The sequence below is a fragment of the Drosophila gunungcola genome, unplaced genomic scaffold (assembly GCF_025200985.1).
Source record: "Drosophila gunungcola strain Sukarami unplaced genomic scaffold, Dgunungcola_SK_2 000001F, whole genome shotgun sequence".
Taxonomy (NCBI): Eukaryota; Metazoa; Arthropoda; class Insecta; order Diptera; family Drosophilidae; genus Drosophila; species Drosophila gunungcola.
The window spans coordinates 7,819,082-7,843,748 of record NW_026453197.1 but is presented as its reverse complement, the minus strand read 5'-3'; the positions used below and the strand labels follow the sequence as shown (position 1 = coordinate 7,843,748).

The following is a 24,667-nucleotide window of genomic DNA, read 5'->3' as shown; positions in this document are numbered from 1 at the left end:
ACACTTTTAAACTACTTTTATTGACATTTACACATAAACTATTAAGCCATAAATTTTAACTTTTTGTTTATACAACGCTAGGCAGTCTTACCTTTTTTTCGAAGTTAATGTTTTGTTTTTAAATTTTTAATTATATAATTGTCCAGACATTGCAGTTTTATGGTCTACTGGTTTCTAATGAAGTTTCTATGCTTAGCTTTGCTCACTTTTATTATTTCTTACTCCAGCGAGCTAATTAATTTACTGCACAAGCATAATCAACACGTAAGTACGGCTCGCTTTTCGCGATCGGTGCAAACACCAAGTGGCCTTATCGCCCCACAGCATCGCAAACGCCTTCCGAGCCTTATCGGCTCTTGGCTAAATCGAAGTTCGGGCCACTTTCCGCTCGCCACATAATTTTACGCACGCGCCCCGCGGGCAAAGTTGCGGTCCAAGCTAAGCGCCAGTTGGGTCCACTTTGGGCCGGGTTAACAGGCCTCCACTTCGGTACTCCTCCCCTCCCCAGCCACTCTTCACCATCGGCTGGCAGGGATCGGGCCATCTTGGCGGCCAGGCCGCTTAACATGCTGCCTTCGTGTGCGCTGCTCATTGATCGAAATTGAATTGGACATAAATAAAACAAGATCAATCAATTGATTTATTTTGACATGTTGCAACAGCGTTGGCCTGTGCGACTTCGTCGTCGACTTTACTCCAGACCACGGCCGGTTTTGGCCAACTGTCCCACTGGCCTGCTGCTCCAGCTTCAGCTCCAGCTCCAGTTTGAGCTCCAACTCCTACTCCGAGCCCAACTTCAACTTCTTTGCCTTCTCCTTTGCACTGAGGAAAATGTTTAGCATGAAAAACGAGCTGAAAAGAAGACATTTTTAGTTGCATTTTAAGGTTTTATACAAATGTTTGCAGTACTAAATAAGGTAAAAAATATATTCTGATTAAAAACTATAACTGGTTAAAAAAATTTTGTGTATAAGGCAGCAAAGTTAATATGTCTAATGGTTAAGTTATGCAATATTTAACCTTTATATACTCTAAAGTATTTACAAAATAGGCTAACCTTATCATTTAATTTTAAAGATATAAACTTTAATTTGAAACCTATAAATAATGATCTTTAAATTTTAGGGCTTGTTAAGTGAAATTCTATTTTCAATTTTCAATTATATATTATTGTTAAATTATTAATGCAGAACACAAAATGAAATAAAGAAGTAACATATAAAAATGTTATATGTTTATTTTTAACATCCACGTTTGCTGTTCGATTAACACCTATGAAATTGTCATCATAATAGTTTTCCAGATTTCCTTTTTTCATCTTATTTAAATTAAATTAAAAATTAATGGTACATTATAATTTTTTGGCTTTCCTTGAAATTTACTTAACACAAAGTTGTTTTTTTTCAGTGCAATGCGCAGTGGGTCTCATTTGCTTTGTCGCTGGGGAGATTTGTATGCTGCCCCACTCGCATTTGCAACTTGTGGCATTGTTGTGGTTGCATTCAGCTCGACTGGAGTTTGAGTTTGATTTTATTGCTTGTTCTGCTGCCGTTTTTGGGCTCGTTTCGTTAATTTGTCGCTCTGTGGGAACGGGGAGCCTTTTGCCTGATTAATTTTTATATGCACTTGGGACACTGGCCCCCAGGCTGACATTGATTCTAATGAGGATTTTGATGGGGGCCATAGGAATTGACAGGTTTGCAGCGAAGACGATTCGCCTTCTGATTCGGATTACGCATCGTTTGGCTGGCGACACTGAATCATTGTCTCTGAAAAGTGATGAATATTGATGATGAACAGGATACTTAAAGAGCTACAACTGGGTTAGTTAATCTACCTGATTACTTGTAACATTAATTGGAGAATTCTTTAAAAATCTGCATAACATGACTTTTAATTAAACAGTATCTAGAGTTCATGTTAAAGAACTTCTTGTTTTAATACACATTTTTGTTTAATAACATTTTACGTGCCCCTAAACATATGCAACAGAAAATCATCATCCTCATTAGAAAATCAGATCAGAGATCAAAATCTAACTATCAAATGATTTGTTGAGCTCGGCTTATTCCTAATTTAGCATAATGCAGCGATGGAATACCAAGTCGCGGTTCTTTTCTCATATCTGGCCACAAGTTCATCTCCCCCATGACCTCGTATAAAGGCATAGATATGACCATGCAAATTTCACCTGCACCGAAGATTGGGTTTTGGGTTTACCCCGAGGTATTGCATATTTTGTCATATGCAGAATGGCTATTAAATATGTGCATGACATGGTATGGAAATTGTTTACAATATATGGATTTCTTTAGAGAGTTATGGACATTTGCAATACCCATCAGAATGAGGAGCTGTCAATGATCAATGGGGGAGTTCATTGTGTCCATTTGAATGGCAATCGCTTTGAATGGAAGAACTTCAAATGCATTCATTAAAAAAACGCTTGAAAAAGGTGTAGAATACAAAAGGAAATGCCTGCAAATATTTAAGAACAAAATATAAAAGAGAATGCATATATTCATGTTAATCAAGTTATATTAAAAGTGTAGCTATACATAAATAAACTTAAAAGTAAGAAGAGGATAACAATAAAATGTGGTAAGTATATAATACCTAGAACAACTTATGTTAACTATAAAGACACATAACATACAAACTAGATTATTTAATATATTTGTCGAGTATCTTTACTTGGTAGTTTAGATTAAAAGACAGATGTTAGGGTAAGCACTTGGTCTCCAGAGCTTTGTTTTCAAACTATAGTTACGTTCAGCATTCATAACAACAAAATGCATTGGAAAAGAAAAAACAAAAACGGAAAAATGCAATTGCATTATTTTGCATTTCATTCGGAAAAAAAGATCAATAAAAATCAAATAATACGAGAAAACTTGCCGCGACTGGGGGATCAATCACATTTATGCTAATTAAACTTACATAATATTGTTGCGGTGCGTGGACATGGACATGGACAGTATGCCTTGACAAATTCAATACAGATTTTGTTTTGACAAATTTCGTGTGTTGTGTGCAGAAAAATGTAAAATGCTTAGATAAGCCAGATATCGATGGCGATGGCGATGGCGATATAGATATAACGCTTAGGAAATGTAGCAACTTTATTATGCAGCCCAGAGTGATTTTGTTTTTTTTTTTTTTTTTTGTGGGGGGATGGGGAAAATGTGAGGGGTGGTTCCGTGGGGGTGGTGCACTCCATTGTAGCACAATGAACGGCTGTTTTGTGGTTCTTGCACTTTCGCTTTATTAATATGCACACCACCTACATTTGTGTTGCTCGCTTTTCTCGATCCGCGCGCGAGATTTCTCCACGCTGCAGTTCAGTGGCCAGCTATGTGGGATCGCCGGATCGGATCGGAACAGATCAGATCGCTTCGGATCGGATCGTTTCGGATCGAAATCCGTTAATTCCGTGCATGCTGCATAAAGCAGAAGGGAAATTGTTACGGGAAGACGATCTCCACCGATCACAGATCACCGTTCCGCGATCGATGCGGATGCTGTGCTGGGGACCATTGTTCTACTGCTGAATTGCAAATCAGGCCCATAGTTCTCACTGCTGCAATTTGCCGTTTGTTGGGGCAGGCAGCAACAACAGTTCTTCGCGGGATGTTTTTCCGTTTTCCACACTGCAAGAAACCAAGAAAATATTTTTTAATTCCAGGATTACATATTTAGGATTTATATATTTATGACCAATTTTACCAAGTTTAGGCCTTAGTTTTCAAGAGGTAAGTATGTATTTTATGCAGAAATTTAAATTGCTTGACCCTTAAGCGTTTACATCTTAATATTAAAAATAAAAATATTCAAAGCCTTCTCTAAAGAACCAATCAATTACAAAATAATTTAAAAGTACTAGTTATTTATAAAAAAATAAACAATTTTTCTTTACTTTTTAATTTATATGTTTAATTTTAATAAGAAAATAATTAATAGGTACTCTTAAAAGTAACATAATATGCAATATTATTAAGATTTAACAAATTAGTAGGATAAAGAAATGTTTATAAGATTAGTCTTTCATCTATAAAGTCTTTCTAAAGATTATTATTCTTTTTTCAGTAACTATTTTTGATTAATTAATTAAGCCTAAATTCAAGTATTATTTTAATAAAGAGTTACTAGGCTTAAATCGATTTTGGTTTGTTATATAACTTTGTGACCAATCAATATTCCAATGCAAGCAGCCGTTCTGAATTTGATTTTGCTTTTGGATCAATGACTGGGTATAACCTACACTTATGACTTTATAGATTGGAATAATGAAGAACGGATTCCTAGTGTTTTTGCCAGTGCGTGTTGAAGCTCCAGTTCAGTCAACCCGCCTGGTCAACGACTCCCCAGTCGCTGGACACACGTGGGTGTGGAGCGTGGTGTCGTTGGCGTGGCCTTGTCGCTTCCCCCCATCCAGGTTGAATGTCCCGTTGTGTCTTTGAACTCCCTGCCAGGGCTATGGCTATGGGTATAGCCATGGGTCTGGCTATGGCTATGGCATAATGCCCAGCGAAGTCGCCAGACAGTCAGACGTCTCTGATGAATGAGACAACGAACCCAATGGCCGCTGGCAGCAGCCGCCGAAAAAAAGCCGAAAGCCGCAAGATAAATCAATAAATAAGCAAATACCAGCCAAAAACGAAATATACCTGACGCGATCTTCGCATGCAAATCATGGGCAATGGTGGAGCTCTCCCTCGACGGCCAGTAATTAAAATTACAAATTCGCCCTCGCCAAACAAGCAGCAGCATTGGGCAAAAGGAAGACGCCTCTTCTGGCTCCGGCAATTAGCATCGCTGGGATAGGTTCTTTGCCGGATTGATATATGCATAAAGACGCGGCTACGTGACTTGAATGAAAGCGCTCGCTCCCCCGATGACAAAATCCTTGATCAGAGCGTTCATTGATCCCCGTTCTTGCATCGCCAGAGGCTGTTGCCAAGTCGGAGTCGGAGCTCTAAGATTGCAGCCACCACGAAAACAGAACGGTGATCTTCAAATTGTTGTAGATAACAGTGGTTTCAATATGGATCTTTAAAGATTAGAACACATTAGGTACTCATCATATCATGTTTTCTGGAAGACAAAATTCATTTGGAATTAAAATATATACATAGTTAAATCAAATTAATTTGGTTACATACTGTGAAGTAGCAATACAATAAAGGTTTAAAAACAAAGTAAATAAGAAGAGTGAATGAGCTAGAAAAAATCTAAACATATTTTATCCTCAAGATAAAAGTTTAATTTCTTTTCGGAAAACAGAATTTAGATTATCTTACAAATAGACTGATATTATGTGCGATACAGAAAGTAGTGTTTTATTTGAAAACATTTGGTTTTATATAATAATATTGCTTCAATTCCTTAAAGTATAAATACAACAAATGTTTCAAAAGCAGTGATTTGAAAAAGAAAAGATTTAACGAACCTCATCAACAAATAGTTTCCCACCCAAGGTCCATCTTCCCACTGTGCAGTCGTGCTGATAAATAAATGCTGGCATTAACTTGCCATATATTTTCATTATGTGCGACACAGAAAGTCGTGTTTTATTTCAACACAAGTGGATTTTAATAATAAAATGTGTCTAATTTGGTACCCACTCGCGGTGTGGACGAGCAAAGAAGGAGAAACAAACCTGATTGCAGCAGAGCCTTTTCGTATTTATTTTTATTTTGCCAGCCCACCAGTGGACCATTGGATGTGCCGGGGATATGGGTATATGGTTGCCTCGATGCACTTTCCTCGGCCTCGGCGGCTTCCTTCCCGGCTTCTATGTGGTACGTGCGAGGCGTCAATGCTTCATTTCCCCTGTCATCTTAAGTTGATTGCAAGTTACGACCGTGTCGACACCCTACCTGACACCCTACTCGCTCCTCCGCCCGGTTAACTAACGGTAATTGCCGCAGTTGCGCATGCGTGCGCCGGGGTTATATGGCTCGCGATTATGCTCGCACCTCGAGTACATCGGGTCCCGATTCGGGGTTAATTCCCGGCCTACTCCTGTCCATGTGCGGGCGGCTTATTAATCAGAGCGATCGTTGCACAACGCTCCTGCCACGAGTCTTTCGGGCATGATTCATGCTTAATTGGCTCCAGAAAGCCACACTGCAAAAAAAGCTTAAAATGCCCTAGACTTTTCATAATTTTTAAAGCAATTGCATTCGATTTAATGGGATAATTGCTGATTTAAAATAAGTATAAAAAAATATATATTTAGTTATGATTTTTGATTTGATTTTCATAAGAGATAAATATATAAATATTAATATTTTACTGTTGGAAAAAAACAGTAAATAAAATTGTTATACTTTAATGCAGAAATTAGGAAAAAGAAGATTTAATGGAAATACCGATTTAGTCTCTAAAAAATACAATCTTTGAAATTTCAATGACAGTGGGTTTTAATAATGTTTATAGAACATATAATTGTTCTGTGTCATTTAATTTGCATACTATTTAAATTTTTCCATTAATGCACATCTTATATCTGCGTTTGATAATTTTCTGAATATATATATACATTTGTATACTTCCAAACAAATAAAAATGTAGTAAGGCAAATTTGGTTTTTTCGACCAAGCTCAGGCATTCAGACTATTTTGTTTAGCAATAATTTTTTTTTAAACATTTGTGTTCAATTTAAATGGTCTATCTAAAATGTAATAGTTTGGACTAACTTCTCTGAGTGCCCCACCAAGCCGAAAGCGAAACCGAATAGCGAATCCAAACCCGAGACCGATCCAGCTGTAAGCCGTGCAAATCTCACCCAAGTTGTCAATTTCACAGACAACACATTTCAATCAAACTTCGCCGTGCCATAAATAAGCCGCCAAGTGGACCGATCCAAAAACCTGGCTCCACCACTCCAATCTTTTAAGTCTCCCTCGCTTAAATTACACATTGTACTTGTGGTTGCTTATATATTGGTTTTGGCTTTGGCTTGTTGTTGTTGCCGAGCACGCCTAACGTTCACATTTTTCCACATGAAATTATGAAGTTTCCATGGCAATTAATACGCATGCGCAGAGTTGCGAGTCCGAATCCCAAGTCTCAAATCCCAAGCTGCCATTCCAGGCGGGTGTTGTCGTCCGTCTCCGGCTGGCTCGCATGTCAATTTGATGGCAATTAACTTGGCTCCGACGCTGGCTTTTGTTTTAATAATAAATTTAATGAGCTGCCAAAAATGGTTGCAAATTTACGTGGCAATTAGCGGGCTAAATGACGGCGACACTTGGCCAAAGAGATCGTGCCTGGGCGGAAAGCTGCGACTCCGTATGTCCAAATGTCCAACTGTCCGTCTGCCGCTGCTGCTCCATTTTGCTAATGAGCGCTGCGATTTTCCTCGTATCTTTGGGGCTTGGCTAAGAGGTGGTGCTCAGTGCTCAGTGCTCAATGCTCAATGCTCAATGCTCAATGCTCAATGCTCAGTGGTTTTTGTTTTTTGTGCTATGTGGTGCGAAGGCATTTTCCAGGGTGTGGTTGCTTAGATTTTCGGCGGTGGGTCAGTTGGAAGTAGCCGCAAGGTGACAATGTTGCTGGTAGCTAAAGGTAGTGGTCGTCCGCTAAACTTGCGATCTGCCGGTTAATTTTCGAGATAGAGCGCTTTTTAAATACATTTTTATTTGCTCATGTATATTTGGTAAGCAAAAATTATGGTAATAGATAAAACTACTATTTAGAGATAACTGCTTTGCGTTACACATACACTTTTCATTTTTCATTGGGCTAAAAAAAACAGATTTAATATAAGCCACAAAAATAATACAACATGTTTAAGAAAAAAATATATTTTTTAATTATTTCGACAAAAAAAAATGCTAGCTAGGCTTAAAAAGAGAGCCCAAAAACCATCAACTTAAGCTGGATCGGGTGAAATATAGCTCTCAAAGGAATAATCGGAAAAATAAATGTAAAAAAAGTATAACTAAGCTGTTTTTAAAGTTCAAAGTTTAATGCGTATATCGATGTATAGTGAATTTAAGGAATATTTAATTTTTCAATAGTTCCAGAGGTGTGTAAACTTCGACTTGTCTAAGTTTGCTTCCTTTCTTGTTTATTTTATTCTGATAATCCGCTATATATTCTTATGATAAGAAACACCTTTTCTAGAATTAGTGCCAGTTTTTTGCATATGTTCGCCATTCACCATCACGCCAAATTAATAAAACGCTTACCTCTTTTCAAGAAAACTTCTTATTTGGTTTAAAATGTGTTTACAGCTTTGGTTGTTTAATTGAAAGCCCACTGAGTCCCTGGGAAGTGGGTCAACGACTAGGCAGGATTGTCATCCGTCTGAAGGCTACATCTACATCTGCGGATGGTAGCCGTGCATCTCGTACAGCTCCATCTTGGTCAGCGTCCGCTCCAACTGGTCGGGATCCAGCTGAAAGTGACGCCTGAGGACCTTCCACTGGCACATGTTGAAGTAGTTGTATTCGCCGGACTCCTGGAAGCCATGGTACGAGTAGTTGGGATTGTCCGCCTGCCTTTTGATCCAGATACGCTCGTGTGTGTGGTAGCGCCAGCCCCGTTCCGCCAGTTCCGCCGCCGCGAGCAACTGCATCATGTCGCCGGTGTACATGTAAAAGAAGAAAAACAGCAGCTCCGAATGCATCTGCCCCGTTTTGGGCTGTGGCAGACCCAATTTCCCAGCCATCCTATAGTTCAATGGCACATTGCAGTCATCACGTGCTCCGGAAAAGTACAACCAGCTGCTTTCTCCGGCCTCCACATTGTGCTGCACATCATCGGCGAACAAATTGGGCTTTTTTAGAGGATTTCGCTGCAGCGATTCCAATTTGCCGGCCAATCCCAGCATGCCAAAGGATCCTTCGACAGCAGCAGAACGTGGCGAGTTCTCCATCCTCCACATCCTGTCGTACAGAGGGGATTCCAGCTCGAAGTTGACCCCTCCGAATGGCATGCCCGTGTGGTTGGTATTCAGGCGGGCATACATTTTGACTTTCTCGAAGCCGGGCGGAGGATTGACATTTGGCTGGGACTTCTTGTGGCCATTGCGCAATGCCCGTTGACGGACGCCCTCGTGGAGGAATTGCTGGCCAAAGATTAGGCTCACATTGGGCGATGGGACGTAGCCGAACAGCTGGGGCAGGTACTCCTGACCCTTGAAATCGCTGGTACTGCTGTTCGTATCGCTGGACATGACAATGTCCTGGAATTTGCTAAACTCATCTGGTTCGCCGTCGCTCATCAAGGTCTTCCAGTCGTCGGGAATTGTCGAATTTGGGCTAGATGGTGATCTGGCAGTGCCTGGAAGGGCAGGAAAATCCTCCCGGAAGAGACTGAACTCCGGCGGAGTGGGCTCAGGCGGTGGGAGTGGCGTCGGGATCTCCAACTTCGGCATGTTCTTCACCACATCCACATATAAGGCCGGAGGATATCCATTGGTGGGCGGCGATGATTCTGGCGAGGAATATGTGGGCTGGCAGAGCGGCGGACTAGAGGAATTGTCCTTCTCCCGCTGCTGTTCATCCAAGATCTTGGTAATGTGGCGGTTCATCGTGTACTCAGGATTTGAATATATAATTCACAACGTAATCCGTAATTTAAGTCCAGATATTTGAGAAAATAACCACATGTGATTAATGACAAAAGTCGTTTGACAGTACCGCTCGCCATAATGACAAAATACGCTTACCAACACTGGCATGGTCAATAAAAAACTTCGACGAAACAATCGATAACCAATTGTTATTGTTGTCTTTTGCATTTATGTGAAAACAAAATAAAGTGCTTGAATTAATTTAAATAATGTTGATAATACAGTTCTTAGTGACATACAAATAGTTTAATTGTGTTTGTGCAGTTGTTTATTTGTGATATTAAATAATGGATTAATGGATTGATGGAGTTTATTAGACTTTTCTATAAGGTTCTTGAGGCTTTGCAAACATCTTTCAAATTGCAATTGTTAAACAATAAAGTAGTTTAAAATAATAACTCAAAAGAATAAGGAATGTTTTTATAAGTTAAAAACTATACATACATATGTTTTTTTATAGGGTTCAATTATTTTGGAACTATTTCATTTGTGCGACAGATTAAGTGCACCTCGGTCTTCCGCACAGTGGGCAGCTTTCAAATATTTGGTGACAAAAATTGTAAACTTCTTTTATGCTCAGAAGTTTTCATTATAATGTAGAATTAACCAAAACCGGATTTTTTAGATTTAATGATAAATTAATGCCTGACATTGTGTGGGTGCCACGGAAATTGCCATAAAGCAATTTAAAAGCCGAAGTCATAAATTCAAGTGAATCCACCTGCAGCTGGTGAAGAAAATACAAGAAAAAAAAAAGGCTAAGACTGTGCGAAGAAATAGAAAAAATAAGAAGCTAAGACGCACAAAAAAGTCTCTTCTATAAAAAAAGAAGGCAAAAATAACTGGTTGGGGAGCATAGCCCATTAACTTAAAATGACACCCGACTCACATAAATCTCGTTCTTTGGCCAGGCAAATGTCTCTGGGAATTGACAAAGGGAAAGGCCGCCAAAAGAGTATGAAGACCACGAGGAGGCGGATGAAGATCGGGCTAATAGCCCAAGTGCTCCTGCCCACAAAAAGGTTGAGCAGCAAATGGTCATTTGCCTGCCGCAAATCAACGAACTTGTCCAGCGGCCACAAAAGTCACAACACTCGCGGAGTCAGGTGCATGGTGCTCCGCAAATTAAGCACAAATAATATAAAAATACAATAACGTAGAATCCCAGCCGCTGGCCAAGAAAAATGATACACATAAGCACGGCCAAGTGCAGGATCCACAAACGAAAAGCTGTAGAGATTTCACAACCGAAGCTCGTAATACTCTTTAAAATAAATTAAACCCTGACCTTTTTAAACACCAAACCTAAAAACTATAGCGATATCCACGTATAAACTTAATAAGTAGTACCCCAGTTTCTTAAAATATTGGTGTAAAGTCCCTTTTGGTTTTGTTCCTATAAAAAATAAATGTTTATGTGTATTATTTATGTATTAAATTACTAAAAACTTGTATACATATATATTTTATAATATAAACCTAAAGACTATAGTAATATTCGCTCATAAACTTAATACGGAGCACCCATTAATTTAAAAAAATAGATGTAAACCCCTCTTGACTTTGTTCTAATAACACAAAAATATTTAAACGTTTTATTCAGTGATTATATTATTATAATTATATTTAATATAGTATATAATACATAAAAAAAACTAAGACAACATATCTAGCCCTCAAAGAATGTATTTTAGACTATTAACATACCAATCCATTTATTTAATATACCATTTCTATCTAGAAACATGATATTCTTGATCAAGAATGTAATCAAAATACGCCCCAAGAAAGGGTATAGAAGCTCGCAGGACCGCGACTAACGAAGCCAAGAAAAGCCATCACGAACTGCGGGCAGAAGCTGCTCCGGCCACATAAACTACAATAAATCATACTCATGTTGCTGGGGATAGCGTCAAAAGCTGCTTGGTCCGCTCCAGCTCCCCGATCTCCAGTCCACGGTTGGCCAAGATGGGTATGGGTCAGGCCAATTGCGAAGCCATTAAATCGCCAGGGCCATGGCCAGAGCAAGTGGAGTTCTAGGCCGCAGCGTTGATCGCCGAGAGGTGTCAACTGAAGGTGATCTTAAATTGGATTTTGGCTTTCATTTGATTGCGGAATACTCATTTTATATATATTTCAGAGTGTTACCCTCCCGCACTTGACGTGTCACTTGGTCATTCCTTAAGCAAAACTTCCTAGCTTACCAAGTCATTCATTATATGCATCGAATGTACGATTGTGGGTGAAATAATAGCACAATTTACTCTTAAATATTTATATAAATGCTGTGGATATACGTTGGAAGCTTTAAATATTTTTAAAAAATTTTGTTAAGAATCTAATATGTAACATAATTAATAGGCCTCTGAAATGGGTAAGTTTCTATATTTTTTAAGCCCAACAACTAGACCCATTATTCTTTCCCCCACTGTTTATTTGCAGAGTGAACAAACCGCAGTTGGGATCGGGACCTGTTGGCCGCCATCAAGGCGTGCATTATGGAAATTAGCATCGGCTTAAGTGACGCCCCATTCGTCGCCACAAATGACCCTGCTCCGAGCTCCGCCGGGTGCGTGCCGCCATTGCGCCTAATGACCAGCGGGAGCAGCACTTGTAGATGCATCTTAGACATCACTAAGCACCGAACGGGGCTCTGGGAGCAGTCGACGTCCCACAGCCTGGTGAGTTTTACGAGCTCATCGGAAACTGCTGCTGCTTTGGTCCGGGAAGAGCCCAAAAAACATGTGTACATATTCCACGCTTCAGTGGGCTTAGTGGCAGGCGGGCCATTAGCCAAAGCGTTCAGCATAATGGCCATATGTTTATGAGGTTCTTGGCAGTCTTTAAAAATTATTCACAATAGGCGTAGATCACTCTTGAGACTTAGCTCGTCTTTGTGGGCGTTCGTTTAGCCAAGTAAAGGTATATTTTTTACGACCATCAAGCTTAATTGCAAAAATTACTAAAACTCTCAAAGTTGCACTAATTGTGGGCAGAAATTTTCATTGCTTTTGGAAAAATGTGAACTAAAATATTTTAAAATTAAATCATTATTTAATATTATAAAGTTTGATCTCTATTTAAAATATCAAGAACATAATTTTGAACATTTATTAGCCATTAATTTATATTTACCATACCATTTCATTATCAGTGCATAAAAATTTCACAAACTATATTCTAATTGGTGTTTAATGGTAACATTTAAATCACATTTTTCTGGTCTACTTCAGTAATTAGTTAGCCTTTTCCATACTGGGCCAACTTTATGAGCTAGCCATGGGCAAACAAACTATGGGCCATCATAAACATTGGCACGGTGTTGGTTCGCCAACAATTGGCATTTGCAATCAGGAGCAACGGCAGCACGCACTGCCGGCAAGTGAATGGCAGGCGGCATTGGCACTATGCCACGACAGGTAGGTAGTCCTCATTGGGAGCTGGACTAAAGTTGGCCAACGTAGGTGGCACTCTGGACACTCTGGACAATGTACACGCGGAATGCCTGGCGGGGAATGTGGGGATACACTTACTAACTGGCCAAGTGTCAAACTTGCCAAATTGAAAACGAAGTTACGATGCAATCGCCGATTTGTTTATGCTGCCGTTTTGAACCGAACGCAATTATATTTATTTTTACTTTTTACTTTTTGATTTTCGCTGCAGTTGAAATTTAATGAAATATTACGCGCACGTGTCAGCGTAGCGATAAAATTTATTTACGCAGCATTGCGGGTCAAGTGAAAGCACATTTTTCTGCAGGCCTTCGGACCTTCAAATTGAATTTACGCTGGGATTTCGGCCAAGTGGCGAATTAAAAATCGAAACCGAAATCGAAATCGAAATGTAAACCTGACTTAAAAATGGGCGTAGGGCAGTCGCATTGACACGCGGCCATATTTTAAATGTCAACAGGCTGAGAGAGATCGGATCGTGGATCGGATGGGATCCCGATTCCGATGCCGATCCACCAGCCAAGGATGGGGGCAATCCGCCTTGTCCCTGCCCATGCCCATGCCCATGCCCATGCCCATCAGAAATTCAATAAAATACCATTAAATTACAAAATGAAGACAATTCATTTTTCTTGTTTTCCTTATTTTCGAGTCGATTCGATTCCCTGCGATGCGATTGCATTTTGTTTCTTTAAGCAGAAGCATTTACTGTCGCTTTGCGGTTATAAGCAATAAAGTATTAAAATCCTTCTGGCTTATAAATGTTGAAAGCGACATTTATCGTAATATTTTATGAAATCAGTGAATATTCGGTGAACGTTGCAACTGGCAATGCAATGCAACTTTGTTGCCCCTCGAAATTGACTTGCTGTTCATTCGGGTTCTATTGTTTGGCCATAAAACTGGATGGCCATAATGATGGATGTTAGTTGGTCCGATGCTGAATCCGCAATTGAGGCTTCATTTATCTTGATGTACTTGCTGCTCTCATTGGGTTGACAAGGTCAAAGATTATGGTTTCGATACGCTGCTGATGTATTGCAATTGCTTTTGTTGAGCGACCTAAATGGTTTTATATAGAGACATATGCTTAAGATTCTATTTGCTGCAATAAATCGAAATATCTTAGAAAACAACTTAATAATAATTAGTAACTATTGTATTTGTATTTTACAGAGCATTCCGAAGTAATGGCTAGGGGATCATAATTTCAGCCAATTTCAGGGAAAGGAAAGGCATGGAATCGGGCCAAGAGTAATGGCCAAGGGTTGGCCAGGGCAACGCCCATAACATACTACCGAATCGAATCCGGGGCGATTTTTCTTATTGCCTTCAACTTTGCACTGCCAAAATAATACGCACCGTGGCCCAAAAAAACCAAAAAGCAAAAATAAAAAGGAAAAAGGAAAAAAAAACAAGTAAGAAAAAAACGTAAATACGGCGAGCAAGGCGCACTTTCAATTAATCAAGGAAATTAATTAAGCCCCGTGGATGGATGGTGGTGCAAAGCGCGGTTCAGTGACCAGCCAGCGGGCAGCAAGCTCACCGATTGCAACATAATTTTCATTTGGCTCAGCATGCGTTTTCATCGTCGCGGTTATCATTTGGACATTTGGACTGCAACTGGGACTCGGATTCGGATTCGGATTCGGATTGGAGCTGAAGCTGAAGCTAAAGCTAAAGCTGTAGCTGGACCTCAGCCTGGTCAATTAGCACGCATGTAGCTCGCCGGGCGCTGGCGGGGCGATAATTAAACGCAGGTCGCTGGAGTTCGGTTGCCAATCCTGGTTGCTGGTGACAATTGGCCACGATTTATGCCCCGGCCCGGTTGCGCAACATTTTCCAAATAAATTTTCGCGCCTAATCGCTGCATGCTGCGCGCTCGGCCGCCTGGGTTAATGGGTAATCGGAGCGGTCCACTAAACCTCCGAATGGTAGTAGCTCAGCACGATCAACACATCCGCGGCTATATCTGCAAGGGATCAGGGATCGGGATGAGGAGGAGGAGGAGACCATCACTTGACGTAAACACTTACAGCCCATCATGAAGAACGCATAGGCCACCATTAAATAGTCCGGCTCAGCGACGGCGGCGGTCAGCATGTGACTGATCATTCGAAGGATCAGGCTACCCAGACAAGTCACCAGGTGCACGGGCAGCAGGTTGGGATTTTGCTGCAAAAAGGTACTACGCTCAGATAAAAAGCAAGTATTTCAATTAAATATTTAATTTTTATATTTATTTTTTTATGCATTTTGCTCTTAGGTTTCTTAGACAATAAAATGGTTTTCAAAATGCTAAAGTTACTTCTCGTAATATCTTTGAACATCATTATTCAAATTATTCAAGTAAAATATATAGGAAATTGCATGTATATAAAAGTATTTAATACTATATATGTTTTTTAGATAATTTATTGATCGTTTAAAAAAGTTCAGTAGTTTTCGCTGAAGAAATTCACGAAACTAGACTTTGGCTAATTATTTTTAAGGTACAAAATATACGTACTTAGATAGGCATTTTAAAACGAAGCTATTTTAATAAATTTAACAAATTATGATAATTAGTTTTTTTTTATCTCACCCGGTAGATTGCAGTCATCAGTACCATATCGGAAACGATATTCCAGATAGTGGATATAATCATGATGATCAGCACTTCAAAGCACAATTTCTCTTTAGTATACATCGTCAATAACGCATCTGTTATATCGATAAAGAGACTTGAATAGGCAATTATGAGGGCACCGGTTCGTAGACTAAAACAAAAGCAGAACTTTTTCAATATTGGCATCCTGAAATCGAAATTAATTTATTAAGAAGAGTGCTTTGTTTACAATTTAACACGTACGTGACAAATTGACGTCCTCTCGCTGTAAACTCTTTCTAAACGGCTCAGATCCATTTCTGTCGTATGGATTTCGAGTTCACTACCTCACTTGACAATTTTTCGAAAGGAAACCTTTCTAATCAGTTTGGAAAAAAAAGGGATAAATGCGGATGTGAAACCGGGACTTATCCTAGTGTCTTCTGTACACACGATTTAAATTTATTTGAAAAAAACTTTGACAACATATTAAAAGCTGCTTTTTAAAACGATAACTTAACTATCACAAAAATGGTTTCAAATTAGGAAATTTTAATTTGTAATCGGAACTTTAGACGTTCTAAAATTACCAATCGTTGTAGTTAACATATTTAAATTTTAATATTAGTTGACACAAGAAACCAAAAGAAAATATAAGCTTTACAATTTTCTGTGTTTCAAATAAAGTTCTGATTTTATCTTTTTTTGTTTAAACGACCCAAAAATTTAAACTTTAAATAGGAACTTAAGAGGTTTTAGATTTACCAATCGTTGCAGCTTATATATTAAAATTTTAAAATTATAAGAACAAAGCAAAAAAAAAAATCCATATATAATAACAAAATGCAGATTTTCTCTCAAACCTTTTTTAAAGACTTAAATCTGTATCTCCACTTTTTCCAATCAAAAATGACGTTATGAATATATACATTTGTGGATCCAGATAGAGTTCCATTTATTTTGGCCCCTTGTTTGTATCAAAATTAAAAGTATTAGGTATAAATTCAGAAAGATGTTGGCCGTGGAACCAGAGCGTAGCCAGCGCCTTGTACCCCTCTCATCGGATCTGATCGAGGACATAAAGACCCATGCAAATGAGTATCGAACACCTTCAGGGGAACTTCTAGAGAAGGATATAGAACGGCGCACCGTGATGACACCCACAGTTTCAAATACTTTCTTTTCCAAATCCAAGCCGAGGCCACAAAAGAAGAAAGTAAAAAAGGAAATTAGTGAAGAACTAGCCAAAGCCCTGGCCAAGTATAAAGAAGGCACCAAATCACTCCATTTAAATGACAAACTGACGCCGAGCTCTCTTCTGACCAGTATGGAGACTTGCTTGGACAATTTGGCGGATGGCATGCGCACCTTGCAGCCCTGGATGCCCATCCAAATAGAACAAAATGACCAGCTCAGAAAAGAACAGTCCTCCAAATTCACAATCACACTTTGCAGCCAGCCCAGTTCCGATTTGAGCATCCTTCCCAGTCCAGCAGCTAAGTCAGTGCAGAATAAGAAGTCGGAGAAGGAGTTCTACTATGGCATGCAGATGCACCTGGTCAACATGCTCGTCTTGCCCAAATCTCGCACCTCATTGTTTTTAAACCAGCGAAGGGAAATTAACTCCTATTTGGTCGGCTATGGTGATCGTTGGCGGCATGAGTACACGGATGAGGACTGGAAGCGGGATTTCAAAGCGGCTGCCTTCCTGAATGGTTCCTCCATGGATCGGCGCCCCAAGAATGTGCGTCGTCGGTGAAAGTGAAAGATCTCTTTATTTGCCGCGAAGCGAGTTGAGAAATAGTGGCTGTCATGTGGCGTGGGGATCGGGGTCTGGAATTTTTCGGGAAAAGCTTTTAGCTGGGACATCTTGTCTGCGTTGAGGGCTAAAACAAAAGCCGTGTTTTTAACGGCTCCGTTTTCCCCCATTGCTATTGATCGTATCAAATGTCGTGTGAGCTTTCTTTTGTGGCATCTCTCTGGAAAGATGGTAGCGGGTTCAATCCCAGTTCTAATCCGGTTGGTTCTTTGTCAAATTAGCTCTATCGAAACGAGTTTCATTCACCAAAAGAACGATTTCAGCAATATTACTTAAACTCTAATGGCAAAATTATTACAAAATTTAATAAATAAAATTCTTAAATAAATGCTTGCAAAGTTTATATTATAGAAATACGTTTTTGGCTGACTTAAAATTGCCATAGAATTGAAAATAGAATTTTTAAGCAATTGAAATTGACACCATTGAAAGTAAAAAACATTGTAGCTTTAAACAGAATTTTTGGAAATATTTCCATTATTTTTCTTAGTGTTGAGCACAACTTTTACCATTTGACAGCAATTTCCCTGACATTGCATGTCGATCAGGCAAAATTCCCGCATCCTCAACCTCCCTCGGCCAACATTTGCCAATTTAGGCTTGAAAGTAATGATTTTTATTACTGCAGCGGCAACATTGAAAACTTCCCCCCATCTGGAGTCACTTCGTCATGTTCGTGGCGCGGCAATAACCGCGGGCTCTTTGCATTTTGGCCAAATATTAGCACACAATTCGATTTTGCATACCAAGGGGGGGGGCAAGAGGAACCGACCAGTCAATTTCCACGAGTGCAAGTGGCGAGTTTTCCATGACACTCCATGATCTCTCCACTGTCCTCCGGCAGCTGTGCGCTTTTCGCTTTCACCTGTTGGCCTGAGTTATGTAAAAATCCACTGTCAAATTAATGGTGATTTATATATGCGGCTTAATGGGCACTTGGCATGGGATGCGGGTACTCCGTTTACGGGGATCATGAGTGTGAAATGCGCCGAATAGATTGGCCTTAAACTGTTTGTGCTCCGCCAAAGGAGAGCATAATAACTCGCTTTTAATTTAAAGTCAGCGGAGAAAGGTTAGAATAAGTTATCTTTGATGAAAAGTAGAAATAAATTGTAAATAGTATAAATACAATAGCAATGATATTTGAACTTAGACAAAGCGAATTGTATGTATATATCTTTCATTTCTTTGTTAGGATGATCAATTTTACTATAACTTAATACTTTCTTTTTAAATAATATATACATATATATCAATTTTTTTTTGTTTTTTGTTTTTAAATGCTTTTTAACTAAGAACTAAAAATGTGCAGCTTGCTGAATTTTTGTATTAATGTAAAATTGGTATAAACAATTTCAAAATGTTGTAAATCAACATGAAAAATTGCAATTGACTTAAGAGTGGTCCCTCTTCCCATTGCCCACAGCCTGCTCCCAATAATTCCTTGTAATGCAAGGTCGGGATCGCACCGAACAACACCCAACAAGTGGTGCCGCTTAATCCGTCGTTTAGCTGGACATCCGCGGAATGTTAAACCCATGCACTTAGCGATAATCCAAGTCAAACAAAATGCCTACAAGTGGCAGGGGCTTACTCCGGCGGACCATGTCGGGGGCAATTACCTGGACCTGGAGTGTCCACGAGTGACTGATGATGGGACCCAGACAGTGTCGTCGCAGGCGTCGCGACAAAATGCCACCGCACTCAAATCCAAGATGTGGTGACAATAAAAGTGCAAGACAATTTGCGAATGCGTCTCTAATTGAGCCCACTGGGGGGACAATTGGTAGATAAACTATACACTGAGAGGAAATATGGTTAAAGCGTCTACAAGAGTAGAAAAAATTGGTTGGAAGATTTTAGAAAAGATTTTAGTAATCAAGGCATATTTATTTTATCAAGCTAAAAAATGAGTAATATTTTATTTTACTTTCATAAGGGATTTATCTTTATCGGATTGAATAACAAAAATGTAAACGACAAATAGTCAATGCTTTACAAAATATTTATTTATATTCTTTCTTATATAAAAATTAAAAATGTATATATTAAAGATTTTTAAAGTTAAGTGATTCTAACCAAAGTAGAGTAATAGAAATTTCTTCAGGCGCAGACGCAAATTTAAATTTAGCAAATACGTTTTTAGAAAGGAGCTCGAGATGTCAAGTCTTTGATTTAGTCAGAGCCATGAAGTCTTTGCTCTAATTTTGTGCCTGCCTGCCAGGTGACAATCAGCTGGTATATTTTTACTCGAAATTATTTCTTTAATTTTGCGCACACATGAGCGGAAAAGCTGGGCGATTCCAAAGGGGGCAGGAGGGGGAGGGAGAGCGGGTGGTGAACCTAGTGCGATCGGAATTTCATTTAGAAAGTTGCACTGGGAAGTCGATGTGGTGGTGGGGTTCAATTTGCATTTGCCAACTCTGAGCGACATTTGGCCAGTGAAGGAGGAGAATGAGGAGGTGGCTGGAACTGAAACCGAATCCGAATCCGAAGCCCAGACAGGCGACATTCTTCTCCATTCACTTTTTTCTTGGGCCAAACCAAATGCCGTTTAGCCGCAATTGGGTCATTTAATAATACTCGTAATCGTTAAGAGGGGACTCCCCCGCGCACCGCTCACGATTTCCTATTCTAATTCTGTCAATCATCTACTGCAACTGTTTTTTTTTTTTTTGATTTTTTTATTTTGCTTCCCCCCTAGTTGATCTTGTGCTCTGTTTGATCTTGATTTTGATCTTTAACTTGTCTCGACGCATATTTGATTTTGCCACACCCACCCCGAGCATTTTCTCTGCCTTTTCTTTCCAGCGAAATGCTTTCTACTCCGCACCGATTGTCTTTGTCTCGGCTGAAACGCTTGGCTTTAATGGCTTTTGATTGATTATCGCGTGCCATGGGTGCTCCGCAATCCCGCCATCTCTGTGGGTGCTCTACAAACCCTCTTTAGCTTCAGCTTCAGCTTCACCTACAGTTCCAACTCCATCTCCATCTCGAGATTCAGCTCCAGGTGGTGTCGCTTGGCCCACGATCGAATCTCTTCTTTTGTTGGCTTTCATTTGAAGTCTGCTTAATTAGCCCGATATGTGTGTATGCCTGCCTTGTTGACTCCCTGCACGTGCTGTGATCTCCTCCTCCTCCGTCCAGATACCATATACCATACACCATAAACCATAAACCATACAATGTGATGTCAGTTCCTGGTACAAAAAACCACTTGGGGCAGCCATGAGTGGGCACATCGAATCGATTGTAGAAGTTCAAAGTTGAAACTTGTTGTACAAGGTGGAGCGGATGGGGTGAACTCGTGACGCATGAGACATGGGCGGGGTAAAGAAAATAACTTTCCACAAAATTATCTCAAATTATTTTGTTCTTCGAAATATGCATACAGCTCGGAAAAAATCTTAAGATTCTCAAATTAAAATTGTAATTGTAAATTGAGATTAATTTTTAAATTTTGCTTTGCTTTCTTTACAGATGTTATTTTCTAAGAGTGAATCACAACAAAACACCATTTAAGGAGCTAAAAAGTCTCGACGATTGATATTGATATTTGTTCATTGATTGCTAATTTTTTTTAATAGTTGAAGTATATTTGATTAATATCTGATTGATATTTTATTAACATCTTGCCGATGTTTTATCTAAGATTTAAGGAACGGTTTTCGTAGGTACATAAAAAACACTAGTCATTTAAAATTTTAGTTTTCAGTATATTTTATTTGTCCGATTCTTTTAGTAACGTCCATGTTGCTGACCATGTCCACCCTGCTGACCATGGCTGCCTCCGTGTCCACCACCGAATCCTTGCTGGCCGTGTCCGTCGTGTCCGAATCCTTGCTGGCCGTGTCCGTCGTGTCCGAATCCTTGCTGGCCGTGTCCGAATCCTTGCTGGCCCTGGCCGTGTCCGAATCCTTGCTGGCCGTGTCCGAATCCTTGCTGACCGTGACCATTTTGTCCAAATCCTCCATGTCCTCCCTGACCATGTCCTTGCTGGCTATGTCCTCCGTGGCCATGTCCTTCCTGACCATAACCACCGGCTAAGACCACAGCGATCAGGGCGAAGAAGACAATCTAATGGGAGAGAAGGATGAGACAAAATCCTTGTGAAGGCTTTTGAAAACTTACGAAGAATTTCATTTTGGTGGATTGATTGTTTACACTGTCGAAAGCGTTCTAACTAATTCGACGCTGGGCGGCTGGGCTTTTATAGCAAGATTTCAGCGACTGCCGCCAAAACAAAGTAATAAATAATACGATTGTGTTTTTAATGTTCGTTGTTTCCCGTCGAAATCTATATACCCCAAGCGGATTTTGCTGGGCGTAGTTCGATTAATCGTCTGAATGAGACGACACAATTTCAACACAAAACTGACAAATCTGAATTCTAATCGGCAATGGGGACCTTGAGCCTGATCTTTGTTTTGTTTATTTGTTTTGCATTTTTTGGAGCTGGTTAGCTAGTCCCCTAAAACAATGCTTGTTGTTAATTTACAACGCCTTTAAAATATTTTTTGTAATAGAAATCTTTTTCTAAATTTTAGAAAAAATGGCCGTTAAAAAATAAGCATAAGATTACTCTATATTCAAAATATAGTGACAAGAATCATGGCAGAAATGGTATTTTTAGTGTATATACATTTTAATATTATTATATTCAACTAATTTGTGTATAGTATCAGCTTTTTAGAAAGGCCCCTGATCCATTTAACTAATTTATTGGCCTTTGATTCGAGCAGCGTGTGCCTAATCAAATACTTTGACAATTCCAACATTGGAGGCTCTGCACTCATCTGTAATCTAGTTCTGAGTGATGCTCTGACTCTTAGAATATAAAGAAATTTGATAAGGCATTTCTATATTGAAGTGCTGTCTAAAAATTGACTAATCAAAAAAAGTGTACATATATACTGAGAATCTAGTATGCACTGCGACAATATAATTCGTATTTTGCTCCTCATTTTTGAATTTACGTTCGCATAGTGGAAGTCATAAATACCTTTCGATTAATATATGCATTTAATATAATATAATCGGACAATCGAAGTAGATTTTTAATTTTAATCTCGAACCCATTAAATTTATGTAAATTTAATACCTATTTTACTTTATTCCGAAATGCGATTCCTTAAAGTAACTACTGTTCAATAGATTTAATCAATTTAACATAAAAAACGGCACCACAAAAGGTTAATGCCAAAAGACTTTAGTCAACCGATTTAATTTTCCATTAAAAAAGTTTAGATAAGCTGGCTGCTGGTGTATTACTTTTCCTGCCTGCACCAACTTTCCACTCATTATGAATGTAAGTTGACAATATGGGCCCGCAGTTCATCGATGGCTGCATCTCAATCGCGGCCATCAAATGACTCTGACTTTCCCGACCCACCATCTCATCACAATAATGTCCTAGTCGGTAAAATCAAATCCCAGCGAATGCGCTGTCAAAATGTTATTCAACAGGAGAGTGGGATATACATACAAGGGGGTTACCCAACTATCCACTACATATGTCAACACCATGAACTTGAAACCAACCCACTGAGGACCCACTGGACCTGAAGCTAAGGAGCAGCAGCTGAAACCAAAATTGCAGTTTGGAGTCTAAAAGCATTTTGTATTCTAATTAGATTGTCAGCAGCACGACAACAACCTCATTTTGGCTCACAAAATGCCTTTTCACATTTGCATTAGCGCCAACGTGAGGAGAGAAGACAAAAATCTACATAAACTTTGGACAGTTGGTCGGGAGTGCACTGAGAAAAATAGATAGGCGATCTTTTCTTATCATATTATTAGAAGAAATGTAAGGAAACAAATTCCTGGCAGATTATTGTTTTAAAATCACTTAAATAAATCTAGTACATGTAAAAAGGTTGAATAGTTCTAATCTTTCTACACTGATAATAAATGGATCAGTAAAAACAAATATCTGACTATTGAATTCAAAATTGTATACTTAATATCTAAATTAAATATTAAATCATAGTTTCAAATACAATACGTGTTTAAAGTCATGATTTCATATTAAAATACTAATTGACGTATAAAATATAAGATTAAAAAAATTTTAAATATAGTAAATTTTTCTTTATAAATAAAGTTTGTTGAAACTGTTATTATGACTTATTAAAATTCAAAGAAAAAAACGTTTTTATTGTTCTGAATATTTCAAAAAGTTCAGTAATATATATATATATATATTTTTTTAAATCCTTTGTAAATTTAAAAAAGTTAAGTATGTTTTGACTACTATTTATCTCAGTGTTGTGGCGAAGGAGTTTGCAGTTTGAAGTTCATTAACATGCACAGGTTAATTACCGTTGTTGTTGGCCGCTCGAGGAAATGAGCCATTAGAGGAGGGGATTTCAAGAGACTTTAGAGCGCCGCAGTAGCCAAAGCCCGGCGATAAAACTGGCTAAAAGCATACATAAAAAGACACATGTTAAGTGTGTATGTCTGTTGCCTTGTTTTGCGGCGGGAGAAGGACTGTGACAAATGCTCAAGCTCGAGGAGGAGGACGTGGCCGTGGCCACTGCGCTTTCCTGGCCAACATGCAAAATGTTGCACTGATAAGAGGCACAAAGCCAAGGAGTCATCCCGTTTGCAGTTTGCCGTTTTGCAGTTGGCCAACTGCAGCGGTAAATGAGCATCCCGGGCACGATCATTAAAACAAAAGCGGCAGCCGAGGAGCCATCACTGACAAGCCATGACCAAGAGCAATGGCCAACAAAAAAAGGGGTAAACTCATTATGGGGTTTTCGACTACCGGATACCTGTTATACAGAATTATATAAATTTACTTAATCACGTTTTAACAGTAAGCTTAAATTAAAGTTTAAGTTAAAAAAAGAACGACCATTCCCACAAAAAATTTTTAGACAAAAAAAAATTATCCCTTCTTCATAAAATTGTTTCAATATATTAACTTCTAACACAAAACAAACAAATATTACAATCAGAAAATATGTAAACTTATCACTACTTAGTTAATCTATGTAATTTTCAAAATACAAAATCTTAAAAATAATAAGTCACCAAAAAGTATGCAACGCTTCCATCCCTGTTTTAAAAATATATTCTTATTGTTTTAAATCTCTGTACTAAAAATTAGTATTTTATTAATAACATGGTAAAAATTTCTATATATTGTTATATAGTTTGTAAGGGAGGAAACAATAAAATAGAACATTAAAGTCTTTTACAGAAAAAAAAAT

General features: G+C 38.9%; 4 protein-coding genes across 5 annotated transcripts; 1 reads left to right on the top strand and 3 right to left on the bottom strand.

The window, feature by feature from the left end:
* Window positions 1-8,194: 8,194 nt before the first annotated feature.
* Window positions 8,195-9,643, bottom strand: LOC128262999 (uncharacterized). The gene has a single exon (XM_052997628.1). The coding sequence runs from the start codon at window positions 9,542-9,544 to the stop codon at window positions 8,330-8,332; it is 1,215 nt and encodes a 404-aa protein (XP_052853588.1). The 5' UTR covers window positions 9,545-9,643; the 3' UTR covers window positions 8,195-8,329.
* Window positions 9,644-14,238: 4,595 nt separating this feature from the next.
* On the bottom strand, window positions 14,239-16,126 carry LOC128263006 (uncharacterized). Of its 2 annotated transcripts, XR_008268397.1 has the most exons (5): window positions 15,893-16,126; window positions 15,626-15,836; window positions 15,078-15,216; window positions 14,588-15,013; window positions 14,239-14,384 (listed from the first exon to the last, which is right to left on the bottom strand). XR_008268397.1 is itself a non-coding variant. In XM_052997636.1 (4 exons), the coding sequence occupies exons 2-4, from the start codon at window positions 15,833-15,835 to the stop codon at window positions 14,961-14,963; spliced, it is 402 nt and encodes a 133-aa protein (XP_052853596.1). In that variant the 5' UTR covers window position 15,836; window positions 15,893-16,126; the 3' UTR covers window positions 14,422-14,960. The 2 variants fall into 2 exon arrangements, 1 of the variants encoding a protein (XP_052853596.1); XM_052997636.1 differs by lacking the exon at window positions 14,239-14,384 and having other exon boundaries at window positions 14,422-15,013.
* Window positions 16,127-16,538: 412 nt separating this feature from the next.
* On the top strand, window positions 16,539-17,756 carry LOC128263001 (uncharacterized). Its single transcript, XM_052997631.1, has one exon. The coding sequence runs from the start codon at window positions 16,641-16,643 to the stop codon at window positions 17,385-17,387; it is 747 nt and encodes a 248-aa protein (XP_052853591.1). The 5' UTR covers window positions 16,539-16,640; the 3' UTR covers window positions 17,388-17,756.
* A 3,386-nt stretch (window positions 17,757-21,142) lies between these two features.
* Window positions 21,143-21,660, bottom strand: LOC128263008 (aspartate and serine-rich protein-like). The gene is made up of 2 exons (XM_052997637.1): window positions 21,579-21,660; window positions 21,143-21,524 (listed from the first exon to the last, which is right to left on the bottom strand). Exon 2 carries the CDS (start codon window positions 21,479-21,481, stop codon window positions 21,152-21,154), a length of 330 nt encoding a protein of 109 aa, XP_052853597.1. The 5' UTR covers window positions 21,482-21,524; window positions 21,579-21,660; the 3' UTR covers window positions 21,143-21,151.
* Window positions 21,661-24,667: the final 3,007 nt, after the last annotated feature.

Excerpts from the sequence above, each read along its gene's own strand:
- LOC128262999 (XM_052997628.1), bottom strand. The coding sequence starts at position 9,544 with ATGAACCGCCACATTACCAAGATCTTGGATGAACAGCAGCGGGAGAAG.
- LOC128263006 (XM_052997636.1), bottom strand. The coding sequence starts at position 15,835 with ATGCCAATATTGAAAAAGTTCTGCTTTTGTTTTAGTCTACGAACCGGT. Across the intron at positions 15,217-15,625 it reads TGATGACTGCAATCTACCGG|CAAAATCCCAACCTGCTGCC; the intron begins GTGAGATAAAAA and ends ACCTTTTTGCAG. Across the intron at positions 15,014-15,077 it reads TGCGTTCTTCATGATGGGCT|ATATAGCCGCGGATGTGTTG; the intron begins GTAAGTGTTTAC and ends GATCCCTTGCAG.
- LOC128263001 (XM_052997631.1), top strand. The coding sequence starts at position 16,641 with ATGTTGGCCGTGGAACCAGAGCGTAGCCAGCGCCTTGTACCCCTCTCA.
- LOC128263008 (XM_052997637.1), bottom strand. The coding sequence starts at position 21,481 with ATGGTCAGGAAGGACATGGCCACGGAGGACATAGCCAGCAAGGACATG.